This window comes from Semicossyphus pulcher, unplaced genomic scaffold, assembly GCF_022749685.1.
Source record: "Semicossyphus pulcher isolate SPU_LCO1_2020_fin unplaced genomic scaffold, fSemPul1.0.p SCAF_3, whole genome shotgun sequence".
NCBI classification, from domain to species: domain Eukaryota; kingdom Metazoa; phylum Chordata; class Actinopteri; order Labriformes; family Labridae; genus Semicossyphus; species Semicossyphus pulcher.
Window position 1 is genome coordinate 24,146,151 of NW_027211704.1, and position 21,757 is coordinate 24,167,907.

Below are 21,757 nucleotides of genomic sequence, written 5' to 3' on the forward strand. Positions count from 1 at the left end.
CTTTGAGAGCTATTTTTAGCCCTTTAGGAGCTGAGACAGACTGTCTAAATTTACATGCCCATTCTCTCTTAAAGTCATACAGTTTACGTGGGTGGGGGCTGATGACTAAGCACCACGTGGATCCCTGTGCTTTGTGTAGGAGAGGAGGAGTGGGAATGTAGAGGTACTGTGGGCAGGGCCAGTATGGAAATGCATGGCTGTTTGGATCAGCCCAAAAACTATGTCTGTAAACCTGTGTAATAGACAGATGGAAAGAGAGAGAGACCATGCCAGTTGTGCATCCGAGCATACACATTGCATTGATTTCCTGGTTTGTTGGTTCCCCTGCCAGATTCACATTGTTATATCAGAGGGAAACATTATTTGGGAGATTTTAACACCCAACGTGCACAATACAGAGCTTCACATCTACTTGGCTTGCTTTCCAACACTGATATACTGTCTGAAACAGTGTAAGGATTAGGGCAATTTGTTTCAAGACAAACCTATTCCCATGAAGACACAGCATTACTCATGATACAGTGTAAGAGGAGCCAATTTCAAATCAGATTCCCAAAGTCGTCAGTCCAGTCCTGCCAGTGTAGGAAATTAAAATAAAGTAAATACATAGCACTTAACTTTATTCCTCCTCTATGACATTATGACTTGTGTGTCTTACTGCACGCGCTGCTTAGTTTCACTTCTGTGTGCCTTTGTGTCTGTATCTGTGTGTCTTTGTGTGTGTGTGTGTGTGTGTGTGTGTCCTCGGGAATTCACCTGGTTGACGTCACACACTCACTCCTTTGCCCCGCGCGCTGCCTCAGAGCCGCAGTACAGAGTCACACAGAGGAACAGAGGGAGCTTGAATTAACAGCAGCCGACTTGAACACTTCCTTAAACACCATTGAAGATTTTTTTGAGGTTGAAACTCCGGGAATCCAGCGGTTCAACTACCAAACTCGCGACCTACAAGACACCTGTCAGCTCACAGGAAGAGGTAAGTCACAGTTTGTTGTCAGGCGGTTAAAGTTGTTCGAGGTTGTAAACCCTTGAACTCGGTGCTCATGGGATAACAGCAGTTGGCTTGCTAACGTGCATGCAGAGTGCTGGGTGTCAAAAGTCGCCGGTTTTTGCTTTAGCTCGGCTTTGGGTGATGTTTAATCTCACCGAGTAGCAACGTTCGACTGGAAACTTCTGTTTTCATTAGTAGTAGTAATGTAGGACTGGCTGGTGTTGGGACTGAGAGTTGCTGTCGCGGAATGTCTTCCGCTCTCCCCGTGTTACATTTGTTGTTACGTAATGTTGAGCCATGTTTTATGGCTTGCAGGTCCGACTAATGTGCAGAAACTTTAGTTTACTTCACTGAGAGCACTTTTAGGCTACTGCATTTAAGTCAACACCGACAGGCCAGTTTGTGTGCTTCAGAAATTCCTCGAGCGAAGTGTCGTATCCTATGGCAACAGAGGAAAATGAAAATTGTGTTCAAGCGTGGCATTCATCACAAGGCTAACTACCACCACAATAAACACATTAATTTAGCTTAGGCTACACCCTTTATCCAAATTATAGACAGCTTTCTTGTAGCCTATAAGGGGACATACATTCCTTTGTGACACTTTAATTTCATGTCTCAAATGACCTTTACTGGTGTGGTTTCAATTAAGTGGTCATAAGCTTTAATAATTAATGTGATTGATGTGAGGAGGGTATGTTTACAATGTTTATCTATGTTCAAAATCAGGTCTTAATGTAACTTCATATAGGGTCCTTTAAAGCTCCTGTAGGGAACTTTCAGTTTGTGTTGAAGTGGTAGTTTTTAACAAAAAATCTTGTTCTGCTGTCTTTAACAGTGATATGTATCACTCACTTAAAAAATTTGCCCTGGAAAATGTAAACAAAGGCAGTGTGCAGTTAATTGCTTAATCTGACACCTACAACCACAGTGGTTTCAGGCATTAAAAATAACAATCAATGTTGTCGCTGATGGTCTTGTTTGCTTTTTTCGTTCATATAGAGTAATCAGAATTAATTTCAGTCTATTTCATAACCAGCTAAAAACTCCTCACAGGGGCTTTAAGGCAGACGTTATGATACAATGCCATCTTGGTGATTGTACAGGTACAAACACATTATTTAGTCCCACAGGTAGTATAGGCCTACATTGAGTAACAATTAGGCCTCACATCTGATTCACTGTACATGCCGTCACAAACTGTAGATATAAATTATAAATACAAATTTCTTTCAGTTCAAATGGAGATGAGTTGAATTAAGTTGACTTCACTTGCATTCACTCCCAGGTCTCATAATCTGGTTCCTGGTGTGGTTCAACAGAAGCTGCCAATGTGTCATCACAAACACAATAAAGCTGATGAACAACAGCACTTGGCACATTGTGGTCTAACCTGTATCGGAGCAGGTTTACGTTATTCATCTGAGACTTAAGTCCACAAACTCTCTCTCATTGAATTCAGGTTTAGCAGCTGGAATTGCCATCCTATACTTTAGAATCCTTCAGCATCTCCTGTGGGTGTAGTCTATAGTTGAATGTAGGTCAACACCATACAATACAATATAAGAAATGACGTGTAAGTAGGATGACTAAATAAGTGTCTGTGTGGAGATTAGCGTACATTCTTTTGGCTGTAAATAACTCTGCCTCTTGTATCCACACTAGCTGACATAACGCGTCAGCTCCCTAGCTACAACAAACACATATTGAAATATTCCCTTTATCACTTGCATAAGTCTTGTGTCATGCACTATAACGCAATTCTGCATTGAAGGCAAGACTCTGTATCCTGCTGTTGGAGGCAGAGCAGCGTCGCGAGCGCAGGTAACTCTATCTGCCTGCAGTTACTGGTGTGTCAATATTGGTTTGTGGCTTCATGAGCTGCTGGGAGGACACGGTTGGGACATCTGCTGAGTGAGGAGTCGCCCATGCAGCACTGATCCTTCGATAGTACAACACGCACATAAACACATATACATTAGACAATGTTTGGACTGATATTACTCTAGTTTGAATAATTGATCATTGATTTTGTGATATGGAGTCGGGTAGGCTTGAATGGGTATGGCAAATGAAAAGTCAATAAACACACCAGTGTTGACACCAGTAATCAGTGGAGTCTATCTGTTTAGTTCCAGATTTAAATCATATTTTATTTAGTTAGTTTTACACTTTTAATTGGCCCATGTTTTTCTGTTATTATGAAGTGATTCTAATTAAAAGAGCACCTGATGTTTTGCAGAACTGCCCTCACAGGCAGACACACAGGTGACATGCACAAAGTAGTTTCAAACCCTGTTTTGTCCCACACACACACACACACACACACACACAGACACTATACATCATGCTATCCGTTTGCCACTCCTTGCTCGGATGCTTGTCTTAGGTACGACTTTGTGAACAGTGAGCTGAGCAGAAATTGACACCACTCTTAATGCATCAGGAGAGAAAAAGCACTCAGTCTTACACACACTCTCTCTCATACACACACACACTCTCTCACACACAGTAGCGGGATTCATTCCATGCGGGTACGGCAGGTTTGACATCAGGCCAAAGAGTTCACTGATACTCAGGAAGAAGGGAGAGAAAATCAGAAAAGGTTACCACACCAAAAGTTACAGTGAAGTTGGTGTCCATTTTGCAACCAGTATGAACATGCAGTTATTAACGGCGGGCATTGATTTGGTCTAATGTTAACTCAAAGCCCACTATCTAAGTATCAAAACAACAGCCATTCGTCTGACTTTGACCTTGAACCAGCAACATCAGCTCTGATCGCATTCCTCTTCCAATGTCCCTCGCTTTTCTTTCCTGTCCTACTTTGACCTGATCGCTGAGTGTGTGTATGTGTGAGCGTGTGAGCCTGTGTGCGTGCGTGAACTTGTGAGACAAAGAGAGACAGAGTGAAGAAGAACACAACCCCACACAGAAGTAAAATGCATGTATTCATGTCTTTTTGCCTGTGGGTGTTGGTGTCTCCCCAGACAACTTCTGTAATAAACTGTATGTTGACATAACCTCTGTGTGTGAATGTGTGTGTGTTTGTGTGTTCGTCAGTGTGTGGTTGGGAAGGGTTGTTAGAAATTAACCTTGCTGTGTGAGAGAAAGAAAGGCTTTGATTCTTTTGAGCCAGTCTCCACTGAAATTCATTAAAGGCTGCTTTGTTCAAGGTTATTAGTGTGTGCTCGCAGCACTCGCAGTGTTAATGCTGTAAAACATGCCACCTTGCCTCAGTGAAAAACTTGGATTAAGGAGAGTTTTGAGAGAATATTATTACGGTCTGGGTGCCTGGTGCGACTTAAAATCACAAGCGGCGCCCAGTTAGTGACGCGTTTTCCATCACCCAGCAGTGGTTGGTCTGTCAGAGAGGGTAGGCGAAGCAAAGCAAAGCGGCTGTTTTTCTGGTCCCCGCAAGTGTAACAGTAATTTACTATGGCTGATAAACAAAGAAAAGATCGATGACTACTAGGGATGCACGATATTATCGGCATGTTATCGGTATCTGCAGATAATGGCTTGAAAATGACATATCTGTCGATGCTGATATTTTCCGCCACAAAACAACGATTTAATTATACATAAATGCTCGATGATTCCCTAAAAAAGCTTGACGTAATGTTACCACATTAACTGGGCACGAGTGTGCACTCGCACTGCCTACTACAGGGGAGACTTGATGTTCTCTGCAATAAGGCGTTGCAGAGTGCCTTGCTTTTTCTGCTCTGTGCGCCTCGCGTTTTTGAGGAAATTGCCTTAACAACAGTAGCGAGCTGCTCTTTTCTTAACCATAGGCTTCAACAAAAAAGGCAGTCTGATGTGCCTCATGTTTTACAGCCTGCAAAATGCGTTCTGTCTGATTGGGCCATAATACTCAGTATCGAAATCGGCAAAAATTGTTGGAAAAGATCAGCATATCGGATATTGGCAAAAAAATCCAATATCGTGCTTCCCTAATGACTACAGATACAACTTCAAAAATAAGTGAAAATCCAAAGAAAAAAAAACCCAGATTCGATGCTCAGATGAAGCGACCGTCAGCGAGGAAAATCAAGAGTTACAAATGGAGCCAACCGTGGACGTCACACTTGCAACACTGTCTGGATTTCTGGAAAGTCTGGATACAACAATTAGCATGGTTCTGACATTCATCTGTCTGTCATTCACCATGTATATTTGTGTGCAGAGGAAGTAAACTTCTAAAACTCATCTAAATGGTAAATTACGAACCCTGCAAGGGTACAGGGCGTCCTAAGCGGCTGATTTCCAGTGTATGCATGTGAAGCAAGAAAGGCAATATCCCAGCAGTCATCTGCAATCAACTGTGCCATCACAGAAAGAAACAGCCCTTACCATGTTCCACTGTTTGATTTCCAATATAAAGGGATTGTTTTTCATTAAGCTTTCATAAAGAGCAGTTTCATGATTCAACAGATGTTTACGCACACACAAATACAAAAACTATTAGTTTAAGGTGTTTCACGAATGTCACCTGCCTGAGTCGGACTTGTTCAGGTTCATCATAACCCTGCAAAGCATGTTTGTTTACTCTGCAATCTCCCTTTCATTTTCCTCCTTCATATTTCTTTGTATTTCCTGATATTGATTATCAAATACATGAATGTGTACGGGAAACAAATGTGTAAAAACTTCCTGGTGCAGTAACTGGGTAGCTTCAGGTATGCTAACCACCAATCTTTTACAGTGATCACAGAGTTTTGTAATGTTATGTAACTTTGACATTGCTTTGTAAGTGGTTAAGTTTCCAAGACATTTTCCCAGCAGCTCTATATGTCACCTGCTTCATACTTTTCTTCTTTAAGCTTTATTTAGCATCCTGTCAGACCAGTTTTCATCGCTCAAGGTCTTGTTCTGGCCCTAAGGCAGACTTAATTTTAACAACTCTCGCAGCCCTATTTACGGTAACCCTTTTGTAGAAGATTGACATCTGATTAAGTACCTGTTCTGAACACCTGTGAAGACAATCAGTCAGGCAGCTTTAAAGATACCAAAGTACAGAGTTAAAGGATACTGAATGTGCTCTGGGTTTTTAAGAAGATTTTTTCACAAGTTTAATCAGCAGACATTTTTGCTTGTATTGGTTGGAAAAGCACAGGTGTTGATAATAGTGTGACAAGGAACTGCCAGCATGAGCACTTACTAGAACTCGGACCTAAAACGGAAACAGCCAAATGGAATTCAGCCTGACAAGAAGATAACAGGGTAGGGGGGGTTAGAACAGTGTATAGGGGAGGTAACACTGGCACACAACTGGATATTTGCACCTTTAAACCATTTAAACATTTAAACCTAAGGTTAAACAGATTTTTTTTACTGTGTACATTCTGACATGTCAGAGTAGGTAAAGCTCAGGTGTAACTAACAACATTAACAATAGCTGCATTCCAGTTACGTGAGACAGTTTCCATGCAAGGTGACTGCAAATTGCTCGGAATTATAATGACTCTCCTTGCTGTTTGTTACACGTGCTTGTTTCCTTCTATGACGAGTCAAAAAGTCTGCTGTGATTGTCTGTTGCCCATGTTTACTGCACTATTTACCTAGTCCAGGGGTCTCCAACCTTTTTTCATCTGAGAGCTACTTTGAAAAAATAAAAGTGGCCAACAGCTACTTGCATTACATCGCTCTATTTTCTGGTGGCGCTCCATGTTGATTCTTTTGTCGACACACACACTTGTCTTTCACATTTGTGAATAAAAATTTGCTTTCCCACTCCCCGTGGAAAAGTATGTTTTCTGCTTTTTCTTGGCGTGGCCACCTTCATTGTCCATCATAATGTGGCTAAACAGGCTAATAGCTCCAAACCTATTATTTTGTATTGGGGGGGGTGGGACATCTGTGTATTTCATTGAATTGAAGTGGGAAGAGGCTTTTATGGTGCATTTATTGTCGTCTGATTTTTTGTACAGAGTCTGTGAACCTCTTTGCGAGCTACTAAAATCCAGGAGCTACCTGTTGGAGACCCTGACTTAGTCCTTTAATCTAGTCCTTGTAGATGTTCTTTATGCTAATGCTGTGCAAACCAAGTAATTTATTAGGCTAAATATTTGGACATGAGTTTCATTGTGCTGGACTCAAGTACACTGCATTTAGAATTAAGCAATGTATGTGGGGCGCTCAGCTATAACTTGAGCTAGGCCTATAACTTATATTCACATGAAATGCACAATTTAGGAAAGTTATCCCCTTTAATACATAGATTCCCAATTTAGTGGGAACGTAACTGGACATGCCCCCATAAAATTAGCTGAAGTCATCATGTTTAATATGAGTACCTCTGCAACCAATGATTGTCTGAAATGTATAATCCACAAACACCAGAAGGCCTGGTAGACTTGTGATTTAAAAAGGCTTTAAGTTCTACACTGCACACCAAATATGGATGTAAACAAATGTGACGCAGGCTCCTGTTGATGCTAGCAAACCTCCCCTGTTATTATGTAACAAAAGGGTGGCCTAGACTAAGTAAGGATTAACCTTTCATCAATGTTGTGTTGTCAAACATTCACAGTGTGGACCCTGAATACTTTTCAGTGGTAGAGATGTGAAAAATAAGAAGAATTTACATCCAGGGATTAAAAATCTAATTTAATATTACTTATTTGATTTCTAATTTAACTCCGCTGATAGCGGTAATGTATTTTTTTTCATAGACCAGTGATAGCACAAAGGGTTGACGTATGGCAAGGATTCTTGTTTTGGTTACGTGAAGGAAACTCTGTTGTCGCTGCTGTCTGTGTAATTGTACCTGTCTTTGCTCAGACCTGCAGATAAAAGGTTGACAAACAGAAGATCCCCAACCTGCCAGACCTGCTTGACCACTTCTTCCGCTAAATGACAACTTATCCAGTGCATACCAAACCTGTTGACTTGCTTGTGGTGCATTGTTGAGAATGACTTTAATGATAGTTTATCTGTTGCAGACAGTCACGCTCTGTCTCCATTTATTGTACTGTAATGCACGAAATGTAAGATCGTTATTAAACTAAAGGTTGCATAATAATCTACCTTTGGCATTTAATAGCAGGCTGTAGCTACTTACATCTTGTGTCATGTTTTCCGCACACTGTGCCTTCTTCCAGTCAGTATGTAACTAATGAATTCTTCAGTGTTACAGAGTAACCACATATGACACAGGCAGCTTTACATTTCCTACGAGGCACTCTTACATTCTAGGACAAAAGCTAAATACCAACTTGTGATTAACTAAATGTCTCCTTAAGGCCACATGCACAAGTCAACTTCATTGCTGCTGGCTCTGCTGTAGGCAAATCTGGTTCTAACATCGAGTCTGACTTCTCCTCATGTCCACTCGGCTGCCCTCCAGTGTGTCTTTTTTTCTTTCCCTCCCTTTTGCTCTTTCCCTCTACCCACCCCTTCCCCAATTGCATGTGCTCATTTTTTCCACTCTCTCTTGGGAAACAAGGCTCTCTTTTCTATGTACCACTGCTTGTGCATGTGTATATAAGAGAGTGTGTGTGAACAGTGGAGAGAAAACTGGACATGGACTCTCTTCAAGTATGTCTTTGTCTGCATTTGACATCTGGTAAACTCAATAACTTTGATTTATATTGTTTCTGTTTGTGGATGTGTGTGCATGCGTGGGCCGGGTCATGAGAGCTCTGATAGTTTCTTGACCCCCCTGACCTCACTGAGACACAGTCTCTTGTTTAGCCTTTAGATCCCAGACGGGCTCGTGGTGTAAGTCAAAACATCAAGCTTCAGCAACAAAGATGTGTCATTCTCAGCCAAGGGAGGCACTGCCGAGGAGGAGCACAATATGAAATGCACAATATCCAAATTATAAGTAGCAATAAGTCGAAAAGATGCAGCTTATATAACATATCAATTCTCTATTACAACAATACAACACTGCTACATGTCCAGAAGCTTTATGCTTTTACATATTATACTCTTTACAGCGTGCATCCTATATTCTAAGAGGCCACTGCAATGTCAAGAGTTAGTCATTCACTTCCTCATACAGACGTTCCTTGCTTTTCTGGAATAGCAAGTCCCCATCACAAGCCTGTCTCTGTAGCGCCAGGCTGCCTCCTACACACCGCAGATCCTGTGCAGGTCAATTCATCAAAGATAATGTTCCGCTGCACAAATTTATACAACTGCACAAATTCACATCTAAGAACTGTTCAGTACAGTTTCGATAGCATCTTGTTGTGCAAAGTAGTTCTATAAAGCAAACGGACAAACAGCAGAGAATAAGACACAAGGTTTTCTCTTCAACTAAAGCATCTGCATGCATTTGGCTTGTAGTAAAAGCTGTGAAGAAAAGTCATTTTCAGAGCAGCTCAACATCATTGAGTGGTTAAAGCACTTTGTCTTAAATCACAGGCATGCAATGTCTCTGTAATGAATAAGCCAAGATTATCAAGATCAAGTTAAGGAACTTAAAAGCTCACAAAAAGTGCTGTGTGCAGGAATTCTGTGGGATTTGATTGCTGCTGTAGAAATTAAGATGTGGGCTAATATTCCCTCTTGGTCCTTAACCTTTCATCAAGGCTGTTTCACACCAGAGTTAACTGTGTTAGTATAGTTTTTATACAACATGAGGCTTGACTGGCTGACTTCTGAGGTTAAAAAATGTCACTCTTTGTAATCTGTTCATACAGAGGCCACTTAAAGGGTTTCAGCTCCTGCAGTTTGGTTTCAAAGATCTCTGATTTAGTGAGCACTCTGTCCCATAGCTGAAAACGCACGACAGATGTTTGTTCTCCTGACACCTTACATAATCACCTTTATGTGATACTTACTAAAGCTGCTTTCCCACTGGTCAAAACACCCGCCTATGCACAGCTTTTATGCTCAGTGGGAAAGGCTACAATCGGCATTCACACCCGGGTCAAATGACTCTGCAGTAGACCCGGGTAATTATCGCCTCAGCTCCGATCGTCATTGATTGGAACACAAAACTGGTGTCGACACGCAAATCTCCGCCCCCTTTCCGGCGTGATGCTATGCTCGATTGGTCCTTGTCATCTCAGCTACAAATTTGCCCGTCTCCCTCCGAGCAGAGCTCGAACATCGTTCCAAATTTGTCAGTGCTGAGTTGGATACACAGACTGAATGAGTAATAGATACAATAAAGACCTAACCACCGTAACATCTTCACTGATTACTAACCCTGTTTCTGGCACGTTTTGTCAGAGGGTGATGCAGCAGAAAAGAGACCAAAAGGAATATACTCCACTGGCAATGGGAAAAGAGACAATCGGCACCTATATGTGGGTCTTCCTGGGTCTGAAAAACCCACGTCAGCGCGTTAATTTTAGTGGAAAAGGGGTATATTTAACAGTTTCCACACATTTTAGACCAAGACTATCCCACACTACTGTCTGATTTTTATGATAGTATAGATGGAGCCAGTTTACCTGGGAAGATGACTGTTTTTTACCCCACAAGAAATACTAAAAGAGGAAGTGCGCTAAACACACGAAAAGAAGGGGTTAACAAATCTGTGAGTGGAGCAATGCAGGTTAAATGAAGCAAGAGGACAGACACTTTCGCAAGCTGTGTTTTCTGTTTCAGTTTCATGTAGAAATGTATAAACAGTAAAGTTCATTTTCTGTTTCTCTCATCCCCTCATCATGTGCACAGTTTGGGATTACCACTCTGCGTCTTCTTTCCTCATTACCAGCAGCCAAAGTTTCCAAAGTTGGCGATAATTAGAAACTTGTACTTCCTCTGTAGTTCCCTTCTGAGAACTCTGTTAGCCACTGACTCTCTTCCTTCTTGTTTTCAGTGTTGAACTCATGCAATACAAGTGTGACACAAGCACACGAGAGATGTGTGTGTGTGTCTGTGTGTGTGCAGGATGTTCTAACAGGAGTCTTTTTTTTCCAGGTGGCGTATGTGAGCGGTCACCATGGCACCCTTCCTGCGTATCTCCTTCAATGCTTATGATGTTGGCGCTCTGCCTCCTCTGTCTGACCCTCCCATCTGTGCCATCAAGATGAAGGAGTCTGTCAACACAGGTATGTACAGATGAACACACACACACTTATGCACTGATAGTATATGTAGACTGGGGAGCGGCACCGTAAAAAGTATGACCAGACGTCCCGAGTTAATTGCTTTAACAGCCACCATCTGCTGGTCTGAAAAAAATGCATAAGCAAGCTAACCCTTTAACTACTCAAGACACTTTGTTCTGTATCTGCTCCTCTGCTGTGACTTTCCTGTGTCAGGAAAAATAACAAATGTTTTGTTCCCAATGAAAATTTTCTCTGAAAGAGCGAGGAAAGACCTTGGTCCAGAGGAAGCCCACCATGTATCCAGCTTGGAAGTCCACGTTTGATGCTCACATCTATGAGGGACGTGTCATAGAGGTGGTCCTCATGCAGAGCACAGAGGAGCCACTGGCCAAGGCCACGGTGGGCGTGTCTGTACTGGCAGAACGCTGTAAGAAGTCAAAGACCAGCAGCCGCGCTGAGTTCTGGGTGGACCTTCATCCTACAGGGAGGGTCCAGATGGCTGTACAGTTCTTCCTGGAGGACAGTGATGCAGGTAAAACTGCCCCTGAACATCTGGATTTAACTCTTTAGAGTACTTTATACTCTTAGATATGTAAAATTAACAAGCAACAAGTTAAAGTTCTGAGAAAACATTCCTTAATATTGTTAAACAGTCAAACACAAAATTTGTATCTGCTTCATCCAGATTGTGTGCATGTGCTTTGACTAGTCTCCTTCGGTAGTTGCCTAGCAAATTAAGCAAGCGGCCGCACAACTGTGATCATAATAAGCCTCAAATATTGCTAAATCCTTATTGGATATATGTGACATCACATCGCCTTTCCTAACTGAGCCTAACGCAGTTCAAACTAGTCAGAACAGCACAGACAGAAATCTGTCATGTGAAATAATAGTTTCCAACTTTGGCAGAAAATAGTGTCAGAGCCCTGAAGCTTAAAGGATGAAGGTGATTTGGAGAATATGTAAACAAGGCCTTTAAAACAGTGTTCCCTGACCGGGAATCGATCCCGGGCCGCGGCGGTGAGAGCGCCGAATCCTAACCACTAGACCACCAGGGACTATAAGTAGCCATGAAAGAAGATACTCTGGTGGCCATAGCTGGTGGGAAAGAACCCCCTTCCCCCCTCTTTCCCTCTCCCTCCCCCACTCCTCCATGTAGACTCATAGAAAATCCCTCTCCCTCAGTGTTGATATAGAGTGCCCCCTACAGGCAATAAAGATTGCTTCTCTGTTGTTTATTAACCACAGTTTGACATGATGCGTGTTGTGGATCTCTCTGAGGAGTGAGGAGACATGCTCTGGGCCAGATGCCCTGCAATTACCTCTCAGGGGTGAAACTGCATGCTGGTGACATATCTGTCACTGAGCATGTCAGCTGCCTTCAGGTGTGGCCACGTGGCCAACGGACTGTGAAAATCACACAAGGCCAAGTAGGAATTTGGCCTTAGGGCTGTGTGTTAATGCCCTACTCTCTTTATGCAGTGTACGAATGTGTTAACTAGGACAAGGTTAAACAAATACATGCAGGAAATAAGGCCTGGGTTATATTGTAAAATGAGATTATGTCTTATGTCTTATGTCTTTGTTGTTTTATTACATGTGTCAATGAAGGGTTTTATATATCACTGGTCTGATCGTCTCATGTATCGATGGGAAATGTTGAACATGTGGGATATTTTCCTATGATAAGGCAAAGTAAGCATATTTCATAGCAGCACAAATAATCCACCACAAAAAGTTTTTAATAAAATTACTTTCAATATCTGCTCTAAAAAAACGATTATTGTTTCACTTCCACTGTGAGAAGCAGAAGTGAAGTAACAGTGACTGGCAGTGATGTATTAAGATGCCAACCCAGACAGGGAACCCAGTCTATGTTAGGCACTGCTGTCTGCCAGCATGAGGTGGGATCATGTGAGATTTACAAACTGGTTCTGTTCAGGGGGGGGGGGGTCTCTGCGTGGGGGAAACACAGTCGGGGATCATGGTTCAGGGTTGGGGAGGGTCATGAGAGAGGTTTGTGTCTACTGTTATGAACGCTCCACACTCATTCAGCTCCCACCTACACACTCCACAGGTTTCCTGAAAAGCATCCCAGAGTATTTTTAGGCATGTGTGAACAGCCCTAACGCTGTCTGACTCCTCTGTCTTCTTTCTCGCCCCCTCCCGCTTTCTTGGCTCGGCTCACTGAAGCGCTCTCCAAACATAAACATCTGTCGGTAGAATGGCAGGGAGGAAATTAGTTTATCTCACATCATCACTCTTCCCACTTTGCCCCGTCTATCAATTTTCTCTTAGTTACCCCTTCCTCCCTCACATCCACCCAACTACACCACCTTATCTCCTCCACAGTCTTTGTTTACCTCGCTTACACCTCTTTTGTCATTCATGGCTGACTTTTGACCCCAGCCCGTTGACTCGTGTCAGTCAGAGCCTGTTACAAGATGACATTTTCTGTGTTTACTGTCTATTTAGCAGCAGCTACGGTGGCCTCCTTATCTTGCTAAAAAGGCTTTAAGACGAAACACCCATAATAGCTGAAGATGGATTTATGATAATGCCCACTGTGAAGTCATTCTGGGAACATCAATGTATTAGTTAGACTGTAGAAAAAGGTACTAATCAGATTTTCACCATACTGCGTTTGATATGCATACGTAATCTCTCCCCTCAGCGGCGTGTAAGCCATCAGTGAAGGTTCCTCTTGAGGATGGAGTCACCACCCTCAACAGGAGGAGAGGAGCTTTCAAGCAGCCAAAGGTTCACTTCATCAAGAACCACGAGTTCACCGCTACCTTCTTTGGCCAACCCACCTTCTGCTCCGTCTGCAGAGAGTTCCTCTGGTAAGATAAGATACAATAAGATGAAACTTTCACATGTGGACATGTACAGGAGGAAATGTCACCTTTCATCTATAACACTACAGAGCATCAAACAGAAGTGAAATGTAAAATATAAAGTGTATTACAAAGGAGATGCCAGGTCCAGTCTTTTGTCAAATTACAGTTGTCAGTAATATGTTACAATGTGTTTACGTTCTTTAAAACAGTTAGTGTTTCAAATACATCCTTCACTTTGACCTTTGGTTTGTTTTGTTTATCTGTTAAATTACGGGGAGAGACCACAGTGGTAATTTGTAATGCTACTATGTATGAGCACGACTTATTTAGAAGCAGCCAATTTGCCTGTCTGCCTGTTTGGCTACATTATTATCACAATCAGTGTTGTGCTTTTATTAAGAGGGCACTGGGACAGCTTTAACAATAGCAGGCCATTTGTGCTGTCACCCTCTGTATGTTCTCTGGGTCTAAAAAGAGACAAAAACATCAGTTGTCCAATGAGAAAAGTCCAGCCCCCTTAGGATGTTTCTCAAAAGACCAATTAGCAACGGTTCCAGTTTCCTAAGTGGAGCATTTCGGGTGGGGGGTTAGTAATGGAAGGAACAACAGCACGACTGCTATTTGTGAGACTGAGTCACTGTGTGGGGAAATCCCTCAAGGCTGTCATGTTGTGATCCAACTGTGTTAGCAGCACTTACCTGTGAGCCAAGATCCTCCCAGTCTCCAAAACTACAGCTTTATCTTTCCCCTTTAGGGACAGGCTGGGGGAAATCTGAGGCCTATTTAGGGCACATGTGCAGGACCCTGTGGCCATTAATCATTTTATAATTTTCACACACAACAAGTTTCATGAGATATCTTTTTGTTATGCTGATGACAAACTTCCTTTTCTCCCATACAGGGGGCTCAACAAACAAGGTTACAAGTGCAGGCGTGAGTATTTCACTAACCATTATCTGCAGTTTAATCACATTTTATACATTTGTATTGTCCATTGTTAACATAGTTTTTTTTTTCATTTTTCATCCAGAATGCAATGCAGCAATCCACAAGAAATGCATCGAAATCATCATTGCCAGGTGCACTGGGACAGCAGCCAACAGTCGTGACACTGTGGTGAGCAGAGTTAATGTTCTCTTACATCCATGCAGAACCTCTCCTCAGATCTGGACAATGAGCTGCATTTAGTTTTACATTTTTAGCTTTTATTGCCTTTTCCAGCTTTGGTTTAATTATGAGTTTGTACTCTGTCGCTTTTTGTGACTAATTCTTTTAAGTTTGGAGAAAATAGAAAAAAATTCTCAAATCAATAAAAAAACAAATCAATAAAAACTTGTTTTTTCAGTCAAGGCTCAATTTCTATTCACTTTATCCTTTCACTCATAGTCCCAAGTTATGTCTTCTTTTAAAATCAGATAGTAGCACTCTGTGGCTTTAATGTATTATTGTGTGTGTTTAGTTCCAGAAAGAGCGCTTCAAAATTGACATGCCACATCGCTTCAAGTACTATAACTACAAGAGCCCCACATTCTGTGACCACTGTGGCAGCCTGCTGTGGGGTCTCTACAGACAGGGCCTTAAATGTGAAGGTGAGTCACATGAGTTCATAGTCTTTTCACATTATGTCTTACGTGTTATTCTTCTGCCTCATGCCCTGTTTTTGACATTTTTCTTATTTTTTCTTGTATTCCCTTTCTCCACCTGGCCGATGCGTTTGTCCCACCTCTGTCCAGACTGTGGCATGAACGTACATGCTAACTGTCAGAAAAAAGTCGCCAATCTGTGTGGAATCAATCAGAAGCTATTGGCAGAGGCTCTTTCTCAAGTCAGCCAGGTTTGAACAACAACGAACTATATTTATTTGCGTTGGCATTGACTATGTCTACATAAAATTCCAGGAATGTTAAGAACATTACAGAGCAAATTATTGATTGTGAATGAAAGTTTCAGCCCTATTTTTTCCATCTCTAGAAGTCTAGTATGAAGAAGTCTGACACCGGTACAGCTGATATTGGGATCTACCAGGACGTCAATAGTGCAACAGTGGACCCAAGTGGTGAGTACATATGATTACAGTTGTTTGATTTAAATCAAGGATACCTTTTTACAATAGGTGTGGTATTGTCGCTGATAATCTGTGTTTCTTTGTTGTATGAGTTTGCATGTACCTTTGCATTCAGGTTTGCATATGTATTAACTCTGTTCGTGCAAATGTGTGTTTATAGCAGATGGAAATGGGAAGGCACATGAGGGCTCAGGCCAAACCCCAGCTTCATCTCCTCGTGTTCGCCTTACTCTCAACCAACTGGTACTTCACAAGGTGCTGGGAAAAGGCAGCTTTGGCAAGGTAGGCCTTAAGTTTCCCTTTTTTTTTTAAAATCCTCTCCTGAATTTAAGGTGAAATTATTCTATAGAGATAAACTTTAGACATTAGAACACTCGAATAAAAGTCTATCACTGTCAGTCCTTTTTTATTTTTTTATTTTATTATTTTATTTCATTTTATTTTATAGTTAATTATTTACCACTTCAGCTGTCTTTTAACTCATTTTTGATAAATGGAGCTCACCTGATCACTACATCTCCCTACTGCCTGTTGAATCACTTTCTTAAAACCAAGTCAGAGATGTTTTTTGGATTAAAAAGGAGCTTAGTTATTCATCCATCACTATACACATTGGGCCTATGAAGGTTGGCCTATTCGAGGGAAAATAGGTCCAATGTAGCCTGGAGGCAGTGCATCACACATCCAGAGTCCTTACTGAGGTACATTGAATTTAACATGTAAGAGTTCCGAAAAGACGAGGAGATAAGTAACCTTATTTAGATGTTATTCTGCTCTGATTGTACTCCATGGAACTGGTGTGATCTCACTGTAAAGCACTCACCTAAAGTGGCTTTTTGACACCTCAGGTGCTGCTGGCCGAGCTGAAGGGGCAGGGGCAGTTCTTCGCTGTGAAGGTTCTGAAGAAGGACGTGGTTCTCATGGACGATGATGTGGAGTGCACCATGGTCGAGAAGAGAGTCCTGGCCCTCGCTTGGGAGAACCACTTCCTCACACACCTCTACTCCACGTTCCAGTCTAAAGTAAGCACACACATACTTAACATCTCTACCATTACAACATGAAATGTCCTCTGATAGGGAATCAACCAGGGCCACAGTGGTAAGAGCAGCATTTCACAGCTGTTGATAAAGACCCACACTCCTGTCCCCCTTATCTGACACACTCCTTTTATCTAATTTGTCTGTGACACTGAGCTGACAGTTATGTGTTGTTTGCCCAGGAGCACCTCTTCTTTGTTATGGAGTACCTGAATGGAGGCGACTTGATGTTTCACATCCAAGACAAAGGCCGCTTCGATCTCAACAGAGCCACGTAAGTACCGGGCTGTAAGTTAGACAGCAAATGTTACTTTCCACAGTGTGGGACTAAATTACAGTAAAACTGTGTGTAATTGTTGTTTTGCACATGTCGACCTTCAGGTTCTATGGTGCTGAGATAATAGTGGGACTGCAGTTCCTACACTCAAAAGGAATTATCTACAGGTGAGACCCAGCAGCCGCTCTGTGCTGCAGACTCTATATCCAACCTGTTTCTGAAACAGGAAGTGAATCTCTTTTTAGATTTTAGACTGCATCACTTAAAACTGCAGATACTGTTACGCAACTTTCCTTAGTTTTTTATTCATGTCTTTCTGTATCTCTTCAGAGATCTGAAGCTGGACAATGTGATGCTGGACAAGGAAGGACACATAAAGATAGCAGACTTCGGCATGTGCAAAGAGAAGGTGTTTGGCGATGTCAGAGCCACCACGTTTTGTGGGACACCGGACTATATCGCACCAGAGGTACGCTTCTTATCACTACTTTTCCATCAATCCCTCTAAACATAATGTTGTTCAGAGTATTACTGACTAAATGTAAGGCCCCTCACCTTGTCATGCATCCCTTCATTTATTCAAAGCTCAGTGGTCATTAGGCTGCATGGCAGTATATGCACATGTCACTAAAGTTCTTCACTTGGCTTCTGTAATACTGGTGAACAACAGCTTCTATCTGAACAGTGTATGTCCTTGTTCTCACTGTCTCTTAACGTGTTTTGTGAATCTGTCTTCTCAGATCCTGCTTGGACAGAAGTACACCTTCTCAGTGGACTGGTGGTCTTTCGGTGTGCTGGTGTATGAGATGCTGATTGGTCAGTCGCCTTTCCAAGGTGACGATGAGGATGAGCTGTTTGAGTCCATCAGGTCGGACACCCCTCACTTCCCTCGATGGATCACTAAGGAGGCCAAGAGCCTGCTTGAGCTGGTAACTAACAGGATGCATGCAGTATGTTATTAGTAACACTTAGCTCAGCATTTGAAGAGACAGCATCTACATGTGAATAGATTGAATAGATTCAAAGCATATGTTCCTCCTTATCACAACAAAGTATTACTGGAGTTTGTCATGTTTCTGTAATCAAACGGCTCTCTTCTTTCCCTCCATCAATCATTCTAGTTGTTTGAGCGAGACCCCACTCGCAGGTTGGGTGTTGTGGGAGACATCCGTGCTCACTCGTTCTTCAAAACCATCAACTGGCCAGCGCTGGAGAAGAAAGAAGTGGATCCTCCTTTCAAGCCCAAAGTGGTATGAGCTTGTTCCTTTATCTCTAAACATTCTATAAAACCTATAATGCATGTGTGTAAATATAATTGCATGCATCTATAATACTGATCACTGCGCTATGCTTTATTGCATTAACCCAACTGAAATCACTGACCTGCCACCCACAGAAATCCCCTGGAGACTGCAGCAATTTTGACCGAGAGTTCCTGAGCGAGAAGCCACGTCTCTCCCACGCCGACAAAAACCTCATTGACTCCATGGACCAGACGGCATTCGCTGGCTTCTCCTTTGTCAACCCCAGACTGGAACAAATGATAGGCAAATGAAAAAACAAAAATGGTTGCCCTGAGAACACGGTCGAAATAGGCTGGAAGTCCTACTGGATTAAGAAAAAGAACATAAAAAGATTTGGGCTTGACTACATGGGAGGATGAGATAATATAAAACCAGGGCGTCTGCTGACGTCTAAAGCAATAATCCTGTCTGCGCTGTCAAACTGTATACAGTAGGTGTATGAAAGACCATAAAGCTCCAGGAAATTAAGGGAGATTCTTCCACACCAGTGCTACTCTAATCAATGCTGGGAGGATTCAGTGATTTTCTTTTTTCTGTCATTGTTCCTTTTGTGCTAACACTTTGAAACCATACGAATCATCCAATGTACTGTATCTGAAAATTTAATTCATAGGCACAAGCATGTCACCCTTACTAAGTTATACAAATATATACACTCTGGTATTGCACATGCAAGTCCAGAGAGTTCATTGGTACTGAATGTACTCTCTCTTTGTTTGCCCTGCCAACCGTCTGCCTCCTATTACACCATCTGTGTGTGTTTGTGTGTTACCGAGTATGCATACAAGTGTGATGGTGTGTGCAGGTATTCTTTTTCATGCAAATGTTGCTGCTGTAGTCTGCTATTGAATAAATCCCCTGTTGATCCCTCTGACAGACAAATCTAGACATCAAAGACAGAACTACATTGTACTATAACAATTGTGGGAATTCAAATCCTTTGGAATAGACTTCATATTAATACCGAACTGAAGGTTTCCTCCCTCACTGTCTCCATTGAAAAACTGGAGGTGCTCTAACACCCCCAGCGTCTCACATACCCCCAAAATAGTTAATCTGATTTTATATTTAACACAGAATTTCTTTTCTTTCAGATGCCATTTGTGTCAAACTTCTTGCTGCTTATTGTACATTGAACTGAAGCATACTGCATACAATTATGCATAATATTAAGAGTCTGGACTGTCGTCAGACTTACTGTAAAGTTGCGGCAGTGGTACTAAAGCTGAACATCTATATGTGTTGAAGGATGTGTTATTTGTGTGGGAGGGATGGGCATTTCACTGTAAGCATAGGATCTTATATGTATTATATTACTTGAATGTATGAATTTTATCATGGAAATAATGTATATGGCAAATTTATATATATGTTACCATGAGCTGTCTGTGAATTATGGGTGTACTTTTTTACTCTCCTCGTCTTTTACATCTGATTATAAATAAATACATTGTAAACTCTAAATGTCATTTTGTATTTCCTTTACATGCGTTACAGACTGTCACAAAGCTTTTGATGTACAAGCTGTGCAAAAAGCCAAATCCTTTTGTAAAGACTTGCATACCCTAAAAATTCCAATCACTGCATTCCTTCTGTTCTGGTGTGACTCTCTGATCAGGACTGGTTTCCAGTGATTATGTTAAAGATTATATGTTGTCTGTATTAAACTCTATGGCATACCTGATGCAGTGAGTCAGAAACTATAGTCCTTTTTAAAACCGCCAAAATAACACAAGGCTTTTGTTGGCATGAGTAAAAAACATGTCGTGATTTACTGCCATCTACTGGTCAGGTGCTATAATTGCGCATCCCCATGTAACGTGTGGACGACAGGCGAGGAGACATTCCTGCAGTGCGCACGGTTTATGACCTGTCCTCGTCCTCTGTCCCTAGCAGTAATCCACTGCCTGCTACAGGAAATGAACATAGAACAAACATAATGTAAAAACAGACACCTACACAGAGTAATAAACATGTTCAAGTTTTGAGAGATCAGCCTTGTATAAAGGCAGCATCAAAGTTGGAGACCCTTTTATTAAAAAAAATGGCCAAACACACACACAATGATCAGATTAAATAGTATGATCTAAAGAGATAAGCTATAAAATCAACAGCAGCATTTTTTCACTCTGTATTTCTTTACTATTACTCATTTCCTAATTGTATATGTTGTATCGCCCTCCGTTTGAAAGGTTCCATAAAGAACAACATCACACTTAGATACAATGACTGAATGGATTTGGGAGTAACTGCCTGCCCTCTTTTGATTTATTCATGGATCTCCGATTGTTTCGAGTGTTCAGGCAAGATCCGATCGCTTTTCTGAAGCCTACATTTATTGCACTGTTTTCACACCAGCGCATGCAAAACGTGGATGTTTTTCCTTTTGTTAAAATAGGCAACCGACGGGTTCGTCTATTGTGGAGGATTAAGTGAAGCAGAAGCTCTTGTATGGTTCATGAGAGCGGCAAAACCTGTTTCAGACAACACATTTGGCTTAAATGTAAATACAGACGCCACCAAAAACGAGATATACGCGGGTAAAATAAAGGAAGCACATATATAAAATGACATAGATGGACTTTGAGCGTTACGCTCGCAGTGCCAATGCATATTTCCAGCAGTTTCTCCCGCCCTCTCCTCCAAAAAAAACCCCGACTTGAGCTCCCTGTGCAGCAGAAGTACCGTGCCAGCAAAATTTTATTCAGTCATTATAAAGGGGCGTTAATGCGATTTAATTAAAAAGTAGCTGCATTTTTGCCTTTATTGTGCAAAGTAGGTCTGTTTTATTTACTTAACAATTATTATATTGATGACAAAATTAAGGAACTCGAGGTCATCTTCAATAACACAATGTAATGGATATACTTCATTACAGAACGAATTGCTTTATCGTAGCAAAAAAACCCAATCCACTTATTGAAAGTGGGTCGATTATACGTACAATTAATTCCAGCTCAAGCATTAACTAAGTGTTGATTCCGCTGGGGATAAAAGCCTTTAACGGCTGTTTAGTTTAATCCCCGTGTCCTTGAAACATAGAATGCAAACGAAAACCATTCTGATGTTTTTCTTCTATTTTGTGCCCGTTACAGATTTTGGTCTTGATTCTGGCAGTGTGATATTTTATTGTGTGTGTGAAGATGGAAGTCAGTGTGATGTAGCCGGGCTCAGAGGCATATAGGCGGCAGAACATGCGCAGTGGCAGTTTGTGCCATATTGGA

General features: G+C 41.7%; 1 protein-coding gene and 1 non-coding gene across 3 annotated transcripts; one reads left to right on the forward strand and one right to left on the reverse strand.

Annotated features, from left to right (window-relative positions):
- Positions 1–826: 826 nt before the first annotated feature.
- LOC138605487 (protein kinase C delta type-like) lies at positions 827–19,997 on the forward strand. Of its 2 annotated transcripts, none has more exons than XM_069677768.1 (17): positions 827–976; positions 10,877–11,007; positions 11,267–11,539; positions 13,682–13,850; positions 14,749–14,780; positions 14,878–14,963; positions 15,307–15,436; positions 15,581–15,681; positions 15,819–15,903; positions 16,073–16,194; positions 16,761–16,934; positions 17,135–17,226; positions 17,334–17,396; positions 17,560–17,698; positions 17,970–18,158; positions 18,351–18,479; positions 18,626–19,997. In XM_069677768.1, the coding sequence occupies exons 2-17, from the start codon at positions 10,899–10,901 to the stop codon at positions 18,782–18,784; spliced, it is 2,052 nt and encodes a 683-aa protein (XP_069533869.1). In that variant the 5' UTR covers positions 827–976; positions 10,877–10,898; the 3' UTR covers positions 18,785–19,997. The 2 variants fall into 2 exon arrangements, with proteins under 2 accessions (XP_069533869.1, XP_069533870.1); XM_069677769.1 differs by having other exon boundaries at positions 16,076–16,194.
- trnae-cuc (transfer RNA glutamic acid (anticodon CUC)) lies at positions 11,994–12,065 on the reverse strand. Its single transcript has one exon. It is a non-coding gene; the product is annotated as a tRNA-Glu (tRNA).
- Positions 19,998–21,757: the final 1,760 nt, after the last annotated feature.

What these genes read in the sequence shown, in the direction of transcription:
- LOC138605487 (XM_069677768.1), top strand. Translation starts at nt 10,899, where the DNA reads ATGGCACCCTTCCTGCGTATCTCCTTCAATGCTTATGATGTTGGCGCT. An exon ending in TGCAACAGTGGACCCAAGTG is followed by an intron (nt 15,904 to 16,072) that starts GTGAGTACATAT and finishes GTGTGTTTATAG; the next exon opens with CAGATGGAAATGGGAAGGCA. An exon ending in TTCGATCTCAACAGAGCCAC is followed by an intron (nt 17,227 to 17,333) that starts GTAAGTACCGGG and finishes GTCGACCTTCAG; the next exon opens with GTTCTATGGTGCTGAGATAA.